The sequence below is a fragment of the Trachemys scripta genome, chromosome 7 (assembly GCF_013100865.1).
Source record: "Trachemys scripta elegans isolate TJP31775 chromosome 7, CAS_Tse_1.0, whole genome shotgun sequence".
Lineage (NCBI taxonomy): Eukaryota > Metazoa > Chordata > Testudines > Emydidae > Trachemys > Trachemys scripta.
In genome coordinates, this window is record NC_048304.1 from 86,107,996 (window position 1) to 86,123,549 (window position 15,554).

Here is a 15,554-nt window from a genome sequence, read left to right on the forward strand (position 1 = left end):
CCGGGATGGCGCCCCGCGGAGGCGGAGCGAGGTGCCACGTTGCAATGCGGGGAGCAGCCGGCGAATGGCTGTGCCGGCTCCCAGCAGGCAGCGCGCCGCCAGGCATGGCCTGCCGCGGACACTCGCCCCGCCCCACGCAGGGCCCGCAACTGCGACCGGGCCCAGTGCAGAGTTAGGCCTGGGGCAGCCACCCGCAGCGTAGGAGCCTGAGTCACGCCGACCAATCCCCGCTCGCTCGCGGACAGGGCGGCCAATAAAATGAAACCCTTGGGGCTCACGTGAGTAGAGGGCGGAGCTAATAAGGCTGGAACGCTTGCTCTGCGCCTGCGGGTCTGGAGGGTGGGAGCTTCAGTGCTGGAGCCGCGTGGGGGGCGGCCGGCTGGGGGCTAATTCCGCTCTTCGCGGGAGGTGACTGGCTGGGGCTGCAGCCAGCCTGCCCTGCGGGAGCCCCCGGGGCGTGCGGCTCGGACAGTCCGTGTGCCTGGGGCTCTGATGCCTGCTCCCGCAGTGCCCCCGCTGTGGCGCGTCTAGTTCCTCTGCCCAAGTAGGCGGGGCTGTCGCTTCTGTGTAGCCCCCACGCCGCCCCTCCGGCGGGCCCATCTCTACTCGTAGCGGGCGCTATTGCTGGCTGGTGACCTCCCCAGCGCCCTGTCCCACGCACACGCGCCTCTGCAGGGGAGGCTGCTGCTGCTCCTGCCATCTCTACCTTACACCTGTCCGGTGGGGGGAGTGGTCTAGTCCTTGCAAGCAGCTTCCGTGTCCAATCCCGAGACTGAGATGATGCTGCTGTCTGGGGAGAGGGCTTGCTGTGTCATTAGTGCTTCCAGTGCATGTGGGAATTCCGTGGGGACCCCAGCCCAGGGATCCTGGAGCTGTAGTGGGGTCATTTTGAGCCAGAGTCCAGGGATTGTGGTCTGCCATGGAGCCATCTTCTCTCCTTTCCTCTTGGAGGAGGTGATAGCAGCAGAGCAGGGCATATGGTCCCAGTGCAGTGTCCTGCTGGCAAACAGCTTCTCCCCAGATATTCAGATCCAGGTTCTCTGCGCTGCAGAAAGTAGAAGCAAAGGGAATGGTAAGGGTGTGTTGGGCAAAGATTTGGGGGCCTGCAGCCTGGCTCTGGGGTTCAATCCCCTTTCAAACCAACAGGGATCTCCTGGCACCATTAGGCAGCATGAGGCCAAGCTCCTTATGATGGTGCCTTGCCCAGAGTTCCAGAACACCTTCTCCAAAGTCTTCACCCGTGCTGAGCAGTGGCATTTCTGTAGGAGTGAAGATGAGCAGGAGCATGGGGCACTCTTGGATGATTTGCGCTATCTGCATTGGTTTGCCTTGCTGGAAATCCCAGACCTCAACTCACCTGGTATAGCTCAAGTAAGCTGTGTGCTGGCTGAGTCATTGAGGAAAGGTGACATGCTGTTTGCCTGTGGTTCCCCTTTTGGTTCATTTTGCCCAGACATTTTCATTAACACTCTTAGTAAAGGGATAGTGAGTAACCTAGCTGGAGAAGGAAATGTCCTTATTCTGACTGATGCTCGTTGCTTGCCTGGCACCGAAGGAGGAGGGGTCTTTGTGTTCTCTGAAGATGGTTTTAACCTAGTTGGAATAATTGTGGCTCCGCTTTGTTGGAAGGCCAATGAGTGGGTTGGATTGACGTTGGTTTGTTCAATTGGTCATATCCTGGAGAATGTCAGGAGTGCCTTGGTTGGGTCTGGAAGTTCTATGAAAACCTGGTGGCCTCATGTGCAATTGGTTGCTAAGCCTGTTGGGAAGATGGCAGTCAGCCCTGGGCCTGCACAGCATCTCCTGTCTGCAGTGGTGTTGGTGGAATGTGGTCAAGTCTGGGGATCTGGAGTGGTGGTCAGTTCAAGGCTAGTGTTGACCTGTCGACATGTGGTGAATGAAGCCTCGGGTGTCTGTGTAAGGGTACAGCACAGCCCTGAAAAGTAAGTCTTGATTCTTGTTTTTGTTTATCTTTGTTTAATAGTCAGTAAGTAGAACAATGCAATTGACGTGGTAATGCAATAATCTGCAACGTGCCATACACTGCAGCCTATAGCCTCTTCCTTAAATGACCACTTTGAAGTTTCTAATAAAACTCTTCTGCATCTCCTAACATTCACTGCCATCCAAATATTTGAGCAACCTGGCAGTTCTGGATAATAGGCGTGAAATGGCCAGCGTGTTCCATATCAAACACTAACTGACCCAACCACGTGTATACCCAGCACTGAGTTGCCATGCTATTCATGGCCCTTTCTGAACCTATACAGTATGGGCCAGGGTCATTGTGCAGCCCGCCTTCAAACCTGGGGCTAATGAGAGGATCCCACATTTTGGATGTGCCAAAGACGGAGAATATCACGCATCACTCACGACTGCTCTTTGACCAGATGTGATGGTCGTCTGAAGCCTCTGCACTTTGCTGATGAGGCTGTTGCAACTTAGCTTGGCAACCTCTGCATTTGATAAGGTATCAAACACTTGTATCACTATTCTCTGCATCTCTTTTATACATTCTTCCAGAGGTCAAATATGTTCTATGAATTAAAATTACTGTCCGTCTGTCCCTGGTGTTTATCAATATGGTTTTCACCTGATCACATATTTTAGCCTAATGTGTGAAGGGATACTATATTCAAAAATCTACTTGGCTTTACACTTAAAACAATTACACTGTATAGCAAGCAGTGCAAATCACAAATTTCAGAGAAGCATGCAAGACAACTTGCACAGTATGCTATCAACTAACCAAACAAGCCATGTATTAACCTGGAGAAATTTCAGTATTCTGTAAACAACTTGTTGCCAAAGCTCTTTAACTAAAAGCACTTTGGATTAAGAGGAAGTTATCACTTATGTTATGAAGTTCACTTTGGTACTGCAGCAGTGAGAAGGTTCAAATTTGAAGACTCCCAGCTAATACCTTATTCATGGGCCCCAGGCAGATTGCTACTGAAAGAGTGAGCATCTCTAGAACCCTGCGCAGATACAAAACTTGTATCTGCATCTCATCTGTGGACCATGTTTGTGGATAGCCACAGATTTGCAGGGCTCTAAGCATCTCCTGTCCCTCTCTAGTACCTCCAGCACCCAACTTGGGAGTAGCATAGATAGCCTGTAGGGAAAACGCCTAGAGGTGCAACTGGAGGGTGGGAGGGGAATCAAACTCAGATGTAGGGAAGAATGAGGCTGCAATCCTCAAAACTACAAGAGAGCTTCTGCGAACCCCCTGTGGTAGAGAAGGTGAGTTATTTAGAATGTCTGTACAAAAGTGACTCTCCTGATAGACTTGCATGCAACTTTTTAGGCTTTTTTCTGAATCAAGCTCCTGTTGTAGTTAGTATGTCAGTAATAGTGATCACTGCTTGGACTATTAACACGTGTCTGACTGGGAGTCAATCCAAGATCAGAGGCTCACTCTGAAGAGTTTCCGTTCTCTGACCAGGTCCCTATCTCATGGTCATACCTGTTGCAGATGGCATTCTTAATATCCCTTTTTTGTGTCTTATTTTTCTAATCCAAGAAGACAGACTCTCTGCTAGTGTGACTCTAAGTTGAATTTTATGTCTTATCCTGTTGAGTGATGCATTCCTTCCCCTGCTTTCTGTTCTAAATGTTTCTTCATGCATCTGGGGTGCAGTCTCGGGTAAGTGACATTCTAGGTTGCTGGATCTAAGGATGCTTTGTCAGGTGGTTTAAAATGATCCCTTCCCTGTTGCCTTCAAAAGAGCTTTACTATTTTCAGTGCAACCTAATGCCATTGTGTCCCACCTGATAACCGGTGCAAGGGATACAGGGGACTGCCTCAGCACTTCTAAAGAGGAGCTGAGGCAGCAGCAGTAAAAGAATCTGAAGCTCAGCTCAGAACTGAGGGCACTGGGCAGGAGACAGTCGGGCCTTGCAGGATGTGGTATTGGGATAAGTAGGGGACCACATGGATTGCTGAGGTCAGGGCCGGCCTTAGCAAGAGCAGGGCCCGATTCCTGGGGGCGGGGCTTGCCGGCAAGCCCCGCTCCCAGGAATCTGGCCCCGCTCGGACTGGGGTCACGGGGTTTGGGTCCGGGCCGGAGCCGCTGGGGCTGGGGCCAGGCCGAGGGTGCTCGGCCAGGGCTGGAGCCGTGGGGCCGGGGCCAGGCCGAGGGTGCTCGGCCGGCACCGATCGGCTGGGGCCGGGGCCGGCGCCCCGGGGCCTGAGCCAGAGGTGTTCTGGCCGGGGCCCGAGCCTGGGCTGGGGGTGCTCGGCCGGGGCCGCTGTCCTGGGGCCCGGGGCCGCTTGGCCAGGGCTGGACTGGGCCGCGCCGCGCCTCCCAGGAGCCCTCCTTGCGCCACCCCCCCCTTACCTGGTGCTGCCGCCGCCTGCCCCTTTTCAGACTTCCCGCGAACATCTGATTCACTGGAAGCAGGGGAGGGGGAGGAACGGGGCGGAGCATTAAGGGGAGGGGAGGAGGGGGAAGTGAGCTGGGGGCGGAGTGGACAGCTGCGGGGCCCTCTTAGGCGCGGGGCCCAATTCAGCTGAATCGGCTTAAAGCCGGCCCTGGCTGAGGTGATGGGATGTGTCACATGGGGCATTTAATCTGCTTGGACCAGCTTTGTTTTACCTGCACCATATTGGTATATGAGGATTTCTTGGGATTGTGTGACACTGATAAGTGTTGGAGAGTTAAATCCTGCTTCCTTGCGAGTGAACTTTGCCACAAAATGGCTGAAGTCAGTTAATTTGGAGGCCTGAATCTGATGTACAACATCTTACTATATTTGGAGTCTGTATTCCTTTCCAAAACTTTCTCAATGTAAATCTGAAAATGATACTCTGTTTGTACTTGCTCTTAGGGGCTGTGTCCTTAAAGGGAAAGTGGTGTTTACTACAAATGATGATTCTCCCTATGACATAGCAGTGGTAGAACTAGAAGAAAGCTTACTCTGTTTTGCAAAACCTGTTTCAGCTACCAAGTTTGGTGCAGGTAACTATTCTTCTATTTACTGTCCTGCTTGTAGCTTCACTGGTCATGGGTTGGATGTCTGACTGGTAACTCAAACTCCAAGGGCCTGAATCCTCATCTGGAGAAGTGAAAGCTCAAAGAGCTGTGTGATTATGATTGTCTGTCTGGTTATGCTTACCTTTAGAACAGGGGTTTGCATGACCAAGACTTGCAGTTGCACCCAAGGCCAAGACTTGTACTACAGTACTAAGAGAAGTGCTGCACTTGACACCTTCATTCAATGGTAGGAAGAGGTGGTACCCTGCAAGGTGGCAAGCAAGACATTTAACAAATGTCCCCTCTTCTTTGGCTGGTCAAGTGACAGATCAAAAGACTGGGGTTATGTTTTAAAGTTAGTGGCCTGGGCAGCATTCCCTCCAAGTAAAACACTTTCCGATGTCCAAAACTGTGAGTGCTATCACTAAGCATAGTGTGCTGCATCCTCACATGCAGTCGTCATGTTACTGGGTTCAAGCCCTGTAAAGTGCAAAGCAGAGGAAGAGAACACAGATGTGACATACTTGATCTTCACTAAAGATTTGGTAAGATACCATATCAAATGTTTGCATCCACTTTTAGCTTGGATATGTATGCTGTCACGTGACCTGAAAACTGGCTGAAGGGCAGTAAACGATAGAAGTTGTGGAGAGCACATGTCTTATAGTTTACAGTAGGGATCAGTTTTACATCTGCAGGGCAGTGAAAACTTTCATGTCTTGCCCACAGCATGGTGATGCGCTGTATACTACTGGAAGCAATCGATAGTATAATGTTAGAGCAGCAATCTGGAATAAACTGAAAACAAACATGAACAGAAGAATAATAAAACGGGATCTAGGACAGTTACAAATCTGGACAGAAAATAAGAACTACAGATGTCCTTGCTGTGGCTGGTGGGGGAGATTTTCAAAGGTACAGATAGCAGTTAAGCACCTAATTGCCATTTGTGCTCTCGAAAATTTTCACCAGTGACTCTTCAAGTGTGGCTGACACCTCATTAGACAACAAACATTCTACTTCCAGATCATATTCTGCATTGTCTTTTTCCTGACTTCTTCCATTACATGTAACAATTGTATAAGAGCTCATCCACTCCTGCTGTTTATTTACTACATGAATTCACTTTTTTATTTACCTCCCCTCCCCTGAACCACCTGATTCTTGCTGCTGTTTGTCTCCTTCATGCAGGAGAAGAAGTGAGTGTTGTTGGCTTTGGTGTGTTTGGTCAGAGCTGCGGCCCATCAGTCACATCAGGAATCTTGTCAGCTGTGATCACGGTGGATGACAAGCCAGTGATGCTTCAGTCAACCTGTGCGATTCATGGTGGCTCGAGTGGGGGGGCCCTCTTCTCTACAAACAGCGGAAAGCTCCTTGGTAAATAATATGCTTCATCTCAGTTTATCTCCCTTCCCCTCACCCCACCCCATCCCAAATGAGGGGAATGGCCAGTCATGTAATGAATCATCACGGTTAGGTGCTTTCTCTGTTCCCCTGACCTCCCCGTTCAGGAGAGAGCTTTTTTCTTTTACAAAGATTATACACGTTATGGCCACCATACAGAAAAGGTAGGACAAGGGGATGATACTCGAAGCTTCTGTAAAGCTTTCCATTTTAGGATTTCAGAATGTGTCACAAAAATTAACCCTCACAATGCACATTTAGTGTGAGATTATTTACTTCTTACCAATGGGAAGACTGAGATACAGATTGTCATGTAGGTCACACATACACTCAACAGAGGTAGGAATAGAATCTGGGGCTCCTGATTCCCAGTCTTGTTTTACCCACTAGATGATACTTTGTCACTTGAACTTGATACTCCCCTTTCATTGTGACTAGCTGAAACCTTTCTTATCAAGGGTCTAAGCAAGTTAATACACTCTGTTGAAAACATAGTTGAAATCCTGGGTCTGGTAACCAGGAAAAAGATTTTTGGGGGTCTCTTGTTGTTATCTCTCTGTGCATATCTCAAATTATACAGTTCAATACATTTGGTAGCCTTTAATTAAAGAGCTTGCATAGGACACTTTCACTGCATTTTCAGAGTAGGTGGGGGCAGGGGACTGCCCAAGGCTGGAATAGCTACTGAAGTTCCAAGCCAGGACTGGGGAATGCTAGTAGAGTTGTGCTGGAAGAATTGCATGGATCCTGCCTGCACTGAGCTTGACTACATAACTATTCCTCTCATCCTCCACATCCCGAGGTTGCAATCTAGCAAAGCATGTGCTTAACTATAAGCATTTGAATACTTCTGTTGCGTAGGACTACTTACATCAAGTACTGAAGTGCTTTGCTGGAACGGGACCTAAAATTGCCAGTCAGTCTCCCCACAAGAGGGGGGGAAATCATATATATATATATATATATATAATCTCACGTTTAATCAGTGTAGAGCCCATCAGAAAGGGTCTTGCAGGGCTGTCTGAAGTGCTGATGGCATGTGCTGGCCAATGAGATGGAGCTAGGAGATCCTTCCCTGTATACTGTTATAATCACAAAACTCAATAGCAAATTGTTGCTGCTGTGGGATACGTGATTCTTTAGTATGACTATTTTATCAGTAGAAAGTGTGTATTCTGTCAAAGGCATGGTTCAGTACTTGTATCCTTTTTGTATTAGCAATTCCCTTTTGGAAGCTAGAAAACAGAACACTATTTTCCCTCAGTTATGTCCTCTTCAGAATGGCAAGCTTCTCTTATGAGGACCCTACACTAGGACTTATACGAACTGGGCTCTATCCCCAGTTCTGCTATTGATTAAAATGTGTAGCATTTATGCTAAGGAACTTAAATATCTGTCTGTTTTCCCCATCTGAAAAAACACAAAGTTAAAATACCTATCCACCTTTGCAATATTCTTTCAGATGGTGTACGTGTAAATAGCTATTTAAATGCTAAGCATTATTATTTATCCTTCTTTGTATTTTGGAATTTGAAATCTTACTCTGGCCTTTCTCTGCACTGATGGCCCAGATTTGGGGAATAAGGTTGTCTGTGCTTGATACAAAGGAGCAAAGGACACGTTCTGCTTCTGTCTAGGTCCTGCAATCTATCCATTGTATGGAGACATGTTTTTAATGCTTAACTTCTTAAGCTACCAGAAAGTTCACAAACTTTGTCTCCTTTTTATTCTTCCCCCACATACAGGGATTGTTGCTAGCAACACAAAGGACAACAGTGTAGGAGCTACATACCCTCACCTGAACTACAGTGTTCCCATCACAGTTCTACAACCAGCAGTCTTGGAATACAGCCGTACTGGAGACCTGCATGGTTTCCAGGAGCTGAACAGGGCCAACGACAGAATCAGACTAGTGTGGCGGCTCCAAAGAAAGACCACAGAAGTACCACACAGCAAGCTATGAGGCTGCCGATCTCGGAAGAAAGGTAGAGCTCTCCTGTGAGCAGGATGTTCTAGGGGGAGGGTGACTTCACACAATTCAATGTTATATAATCTGTAGCTATGTCGAATTTGCCATAAATTGTCCACGGTCTACCTGAAGGTATGCTGTCTCTAGGGCTGACCAGCTTTCCTGAAATCAGTGATGTTAACATTGGTTCTGGCTGAACTGAGTGAAAGCAAAAGATGATGAGCAGCTGTTGTACTGGGCAGAGCCAATCAGAGTGGAACTGTAGAAATGAACTGTAATGATTCCATGGGTCCCTGACCAGGCTGCAGACTCTGCATTAGGTTAGTTCCCTGGATGATGGCATGCTCCTCTCCATCATTCCTGGAAATGCTGTCCCCAAGAGTGCAATTCCCTTCAGCCGAAGACACTGACTGGCTATTCATTATTTGGATGTGCTGATGAGGCAAGAATAACTAATATGTATGGCCAGGCAATTACTAAAGGGTGATGTGACTTTCTGGAAGTACTTAGTGTCAGCAGGAGGGAGGTGAATGGCTCAGGATGCTGATGGTGCAAGGAACATAACTAGGTGTCAAGGGTTTTTCTGTTTGTTTTTTTTTGTTTTGTTTTTTGTTTTATGTTTTTGTCCCCCTTCCCTCCAATAACAAAATTGAAGCTATGGGATTGTATTGTGTGAGACATCTAAAGTCCTATCTGGATGTAGCACTAACACAGATGGGAATAATCCTACAGTGGCAGAGGATCATCTGATGACTCTTCCATCTTTAATGTCTTCAGCTGTTGGTGAGAGAATTTGTAGTTCAGAGCACCTGTGTGTATTAGAGGCCCATAGGTATCCTAAGGATTAGCTAATCCTACCCATCTCTTATTGTTCAGCTCCTTCAATGTTTTGGCAGTGAGTTATTTGGGGGTAGAGATGTTTTCTCTGTCTATTTGAGTCTGGTTTTAACTGCAGACTATGGAGTATTGGAAGGGAAATCAAAAAACTATTGCCCTGAAGAAAAGGCAAACATCAGGTCTGAATGTGAATGCATTTACCTTACACATTTCTACCATCTTCCTTTTCTCTTTTGCTACTTAAAATAAACTGTTGGTAAAGATTATGTTCAGCCAAGAATTTTCAGTCTCTGGAAGTGTTCTCCTGTTCATGCCATTACTTCCTATTACTGAAACTGATGCTCCAAGTGTTGTTGTACCCCAAGGTGGACCAAAGCTACAAATTTTGGGAATGTCTGCATCTGGGGCTTTGAATCTGGTGGGGCCAGTTACTGGCAAAAGACTCCTCCAGATACAGCACTGATTCTTCCCTGTGGAAGTATGCAGAAGGAGAGTGCAGGTTGTAGAACACAGCTTTACTAATAGGGAGGGACTTGATGATATTTGATCGTTTGCCCTATTATGTAATATACAAAAAAGCCTGAACTAAACATGTCTCCAAACACATTGGAAACTTGTAGTGCCAAACTCCAATTTCATTTCTGCTCTCCAAGCTTTTATTTCTAAGAGCTAAATAATCTTGCCCAGAGATTAAATGCCTCCTATGTCCACTGGGTGCCACTCATACTCCAGCACCTGCAGTGGGGACAAGATTTAGCAGCTTATCCTGATGCCAGTACTATTCATGTATCTATTTTTTGTTTGTTTGTCAGGGAAGGGTACCCCTACTCGCATTAGAAATCCTGCTTGCGGTTGCACTGATACAACTGTCTGATTTGTGCATGACAGCAGGACCCTATTTCCTGATTAAACACAAAAGAATGTGAACTTGGCCACTAGTGATCTATTAGAAACTGAGCAAATTCATCAAATATGATGCCTTAGAGGAGAGAGCCTCCAGCTGGCCTGATGAAGTGAAGCAGCGAAGCGTGCTCTTATGACCAACCCTCTATTCAAAGGCACTGGAGTAAAACTATTGAAGACTTTGACACTGGAGATGGGCCTGAGGTTTTTAGTTTGGATCTGGTTACAAAGTTCATGACTTCAGATCCAGGGTTTATGCTTCTAATTAAGGCAGTGAGTACGCTCATGGGAGGGAGGGAATGCGCTGAAGTGTCTGATATAAAGGCTGGAAAGTCTGCACTGCAGAACCATTGTCTCTTGTCATTGCTGTGTCTGAAGTGTATTAGCAGAGTTCAGTTATTTGGCTTATGATTGCGGCAAAACCTTTTCCAGTTGCGGGTTGTTGCTGTCATTGGATAGTATCTCTGACCTCATCTGATTCTCCCCACTAGGCAGGTAGCAGGGGTTGTGCATACAACAAAGTTGTTTGGAAGCAGACAGCTGCTTGTTAACTTATGATGAAATAAAGCTGGGTCATGCCAGCTGTTCCTACTGACTTCACGTACTACACAGTGGTGCGCACTCTGCAGTCGATTGTCTATGCAACTCTTAACTTTGGTTGCACAGGTTGGCCTAAGGTGGTAACGAGGCAGCAGGAAGCTGTATATTCTTGTTGTAGAATCCTTCCTCTCCTCTTCCAGATTGTGTACTGTAGATCATCTGCCTGAAAGAAAAGGGGCAGCTTCCTATGATCTCACTCACTGCTGACACTCCACTCCACTCTGAATTATCTGCTTGTGGGGAAGTAGACAGAGGGGTGTAAAAGCAATACTGAATCTATTGCTGTGATGCAGCTGGAGTAAATTGGCTGCTTTTGTGGCTGGGTTCTGTAGCAAGTTCGTATGCAGCCCGTTTATCTCTCAGCCTCCTGGAGTCACCTTGAGAAATATCCACTTGGGGCTTGATAGCCCTTAAGAAATGAAGACCTTAGTGTACAGCTGCTTTTTTTTTTTTTTTTTTGACAGTTCATAAATGATCTGGTTTTTCTGTCACTTGAGCAATAAATATCTGACTTCAGCTCATTCTTCCTCTGTCATGCAGGAGAGGAATGAGTTTGTTTAAACAACAAACGTTCCTGGAGAAAAAGGGAATGTTCCTGAGCAGCATAGATGGCCTAGCCCTAGGCAGTCCTTTAAATCTTTCACAAGCAGAGAAGGGTAGATGCTCTCCAACCACAATACTGGAGAGATTTGCATGCCTGAAAATAAAATCTGGACATTGCTTGCAATGTTCTTTTGATTTAATGAGCATTAATTTGCATTCATTCAGCAATCTCTGGTTGTAAAGTGGTTCTTGGCTGGGACAGTTATCATACGGTTACCGTACGGTTTGTGTAACCGTATGCCTGACTTAATTGCTTGGACAAATCAGGTAGCTAATAGAATCATAGGACTGGAAAGGACATCAAGAGGTCTTCTAGTTCAGTCCCCTACACCCAAGGCAGGACTAAGACAATCCCTGACACGTGTTTGTCTAATCTGCTCTTAAAAATCTCCAATGATGGAGATTTCGCAACCTCCCTGGGTAATTTAGTCCAGCGCTTACCTATCCTGACAGCTAGGAAGTTTTTCCTAATGTCCAACATAAACTGCCCTTGCTGCAATTTAAGCCCACTGCTTCTTGTGCTATCCTCAGAGGTTAGAGAACAATTTTTGTCCCTCCTCTTGTAACAACCCTTTATTTACTTTGAAAACTGTTATGTCCCCCCTCCGTTTTCTCTTCTCCAGACTAAACAAACCTAATTTTTTTTCAGTATTCCCTCATAAGTTTTCTAGACCTTTTATCCTTTTTGTAGCTCTCCTCTGGACTTTCTCCCATTTGTCCACCTCTTTCCTGAAATGTGGTGCCCAGAATTGGATGCAATACTCCAGTTGAGGCCTAATCAGCACAGAGTAGAGTGGCAGAATTACTTCTCGTGTCTTGCTTACAACACTCCTGATAATACATCCCAGAATGATGTTTGCTTTTTTTTGTGTGCACGCAACATTGTTACACTGTTCACACACATTTAGCTTGTGCTCCACTATGACCCCCAGATCTTTCTGCAGTACTCCTTCCTAGACAGTCATTTCCCATTTTGTATATGTGCAACTGACTGTTCCTTCTTAAGTGGAGTATTTTGCATTTGTCCTTCTTGAATTTCATCTGTTCTTCAGACCATTTCTCCAGTTTGTCCAGATCATTTTGAATTTTAATCCTATCCTCCAAAGCACTTGCAACTCCTCCCAGTTTGGTATCGTCCACAGACTTTATAAGTGTACTCTCTATGCCATTATCTAAATCATTGATGAAGATATTGAATAGAGCTGGACCTAGAACTTATCCCTGCGGGACCCCACTCAATATGCCCTTTCAGCTTGACTGTGAACCACCGATAACTACTTTCAACCTTTTAGGCACCCACCTTATAGTAGCTCTATCTAGTTTGTTTATGAGAAGGACATGCGAGACAGTTATCAAAAGCCTTACTAAAATCAAGGTAATAGTACAGTCAGATGTATCTAGTCATTTGTGATAATTGCAGGCCACTGCATGCCTCAAGCGAGTGCGAACTGGGTTCCTATTGCTTCTCTGTACTGTATTTAATTTGTATTCCTTGAGCCTATGGGAGCAGAGGCCTGGAATGGCAGATGCTTGGTCTTGGATTGATCAACTCTGGCATTTCTGGGTTCCAGAAGAGTTCTACCCAGTCCCCTGCAGGCAGAAAGATTAGTGGGGAGAGGGGGCTCAGGGAGGCTATTTGAGTGTGGGGTTGGTGTTTTTTTGTTTTTGTTTTGTTTTTTTGAGAGGGTAGGAGGGAGGGAGAATGTTGGGCCTTGGCTATTACTGAGAAAAACGGAACTAGACAGTGGAAGACTCATATCCTTGAAATCCAAAAAAGATTTGTAACGTGTGGTTTTTTTTTGTTTTTTTTGTTTTTTTTGTTTTTTTCCCCCCCTCCCCTCAGAAGCGGTAAAATAAAATTCCTTTCTAATCAATTTGTCTTATCTTTACTAAGCAATCTTTAAACCTTCTTTTCTTCATCCTGGTTCCCTCTGCTACCCAAATCTTGAACTAAATACAGCTTCTCTTGCACTATTGAAATAAGCAAAGCTTTTCCGTAGTACTGCACAATTCCTAACATTTATAGTTAGGCACTGAGTTGTTTCCAATCACAATGTAGTTTTAAGGTCTTGTAGTTCAAGTTGCTTGTGTTCCTCTCTACAAGAGATCCTTTTTAAAGAGAGTAAGTCTTCTCTAGCTCCATCTCACCCTTCCCAAAGAAGAAAGGGTAATTGGTTTTTGCATGCTTGTAGGTATACATACATAGTCACCGGTACCATTTGCTGCCTTTAATTCAGAGAAGGGAAATCTAAATAGAAGCCAAAATTATTATTTTTTTTAATTAGGTTTCCTTGCAACCTCCACTTATTGAAATGGGAGGTGCATCCCTTTCAGCATGATTGATGTTACTTTGTCTCTTATAATCCTAGAAACTAACACCATCACTGTCCTGGTCCTGTAGACTAGACTCTTTTTTTCCTCATATCTTTTGAATTTGTACTTTCCAGTGTCCATCGCCTAGAAGGTGCACATCTTTATGCAGGTACAGGAGCTCCTGATTTTGTGAATCATTCCGGATCCCCTGCTACTCAATTCCAACAACACTCCCTCTCCAGGCTGAAAAGAGATCCACGTATCCTATCACTTCTATCCAATAACATTTCCAGTGTGACCTTTCTGAAGCCAACAGACACATCAGAATACCTCAGATCCACACACTGAGGTGCAGGGAGGAACAGCTGGGTTGTGGCACTGTAGTGTTTCAAGCTTCCTGGTTCATGTAGCTCTGTTCCTGCTGTTTCTTCTGGCTCTAACGCACAAGCTGTGTCCCTAGCATCCACATTCACTTGCTGGCTGGAGCCAAAGATGGTACCTAAATGGCTGGACAAACGCAGCCCTGACCGAGAGCTCTGGAAAACCTCTCTTCCAGTGTTCACCTGGCTCTGCCCCCTTCGTACAATCTTTGATTGCCAGTGGGATGCTATGGGGGTGGCAGTGGCTATAGCGTTCATAAATGTGCCTCTGTTCCAGGTGCAGTAGAACTTTTTGTTTAGCTGAACTATGCTGAAGGCTTATCCTCTGTAGGGCAAATGGGACAGCCCTGACCTTCTCCCATGTTAGCTTTGCACCACTCTCTATGCTGACTGCACAGCAGCTATGTGTGATGTACACAAGTGTAACTAAGAATAAGGTCCATATGCTACGGAGCAGTCCTGACATTAGTCACTAGAGGGCAGCACATTACCCACCTGCAGGGACATCATGATTGGATTGCATCAACTTTACTGCAGCTCTGCTGGCACCAAGTGGTTGCACAGCAGCTGTGGTGTAAAGAATCTCCCTGGCAGGTGCAGAGCTAGAATCACTGGTGAATGATGGCCCTTGGACTGCTCTAACCTTCTGTAGGTGCCAAAAAAAACACACCCTTGCTAGGCTGGGGTTTGGTATGGGATGAAATGCACACCTCTCTGATGCATACACATGTCACACCTCACACTGTCCATATGCAGAGTTTTGAATGACCTGGTCTAAGCACTGCTGACTTTAAAAGTACCTCTTGAAAGTGAAGTGGCATGCTGGTGGGCAAGCATGTGATCATCAAGTCCTGGCTGGGAGCACAGGACTTGCATGGGTACAGGGACAGGGAGAATGACAATTTCCTGCAAAATCCTGGATGAACTTAATTAAATAAAGTTATACCCTGTTGAATTAGGTTTAATACCTTTGGAGGGCCATTGTATTCAGCATGAACTTGTGTATATGTTATTGTGGAATTGTATGTCTTCTCCAGAAGGAGGGGGATGCTACTGTACTTTCTCTGTTACCAGCCCTTTGAAGTCACCCTTTGGAGAGGCTCACATAGACTATATATATATAGTGTTACAATATATATTCTTCTTACTGTATTTTTCATTCCATGCATCCAATGATGTGGGTTTTAGCTCATGAAAGCTTATGCTCAAATAAATTTGTTAGTCTCGAAGGTGCCACACAGTCTTGTTAATTTTGCTGATACAGACTAACACGGCTACCACTCTGAAACCTGTCACATAGACTAGTTCACACTGGATTTCCCAGGGACCAACAGACGAAAGGATTTTTTAAAACTGCCTCAGAGCCTTCTTCCTGATCCAGCAAAGGGACAGGATCAGTGAGCCACAGAGGGCTCCAATCCTTTGGGAAGGGTTGGCAGGAATGGGCCTATTGAAGCCCCATAAGGCTGGGTGCTTGTTCTGAGCTGAAGCTGTGATGAACTTGTAACTATACTTCTAGCCCGATATAAGGCGGTCCTCAGGAGCCAAAAAAATCTCACCGTGTTATAG

The 15,554-nt window shown here is 46.0% G+C and overlaps 1 protein-coding gene across 4 annotated transcripts in view; it reads left to right on the forward strand.

The window, feature by feature from the left end:
- Window positions 1-317: 317 nt before the first annotated feature.
- Window positions 318-15,554, forward strand: part of TYSND1 (trypsin domain containing 1) — a 33,425-nt gene continuing 18,188 nt past the window's right edge. For 3 of the 4 annotated variants that reach the window (XM_034777218.1, XM_034777219.1, XM_034777221.1), the window contains exons 1-4: window positions 318-1,943; window positions 4,831-4,961; window positions 6,168-6,353; window positions 8,126-8,365. In XM_034777218.1, coding sequence (XP_034633109.1) covers window positions 778-1,943; window positions 4,831-4,961; window positions 6,168-6,353; window positions 8,126-8,343 — 1,701 coding nt within the window. In that variant the 5' untranslated portion in view covers window positions 318-777 and the 3' untranslated portion in view covers window positions 8,344-8,365. Of the gene's footprint in view, window positions 1,944-4,830; window positions 4,962-6,167; window positions 6,354-8,125; window positions 8,366-13,739; window positions 15,121-15,554 lie in introns of those variants that run through there. The other variant, XM_034777220.1, reaches the window with a different exon arrangement.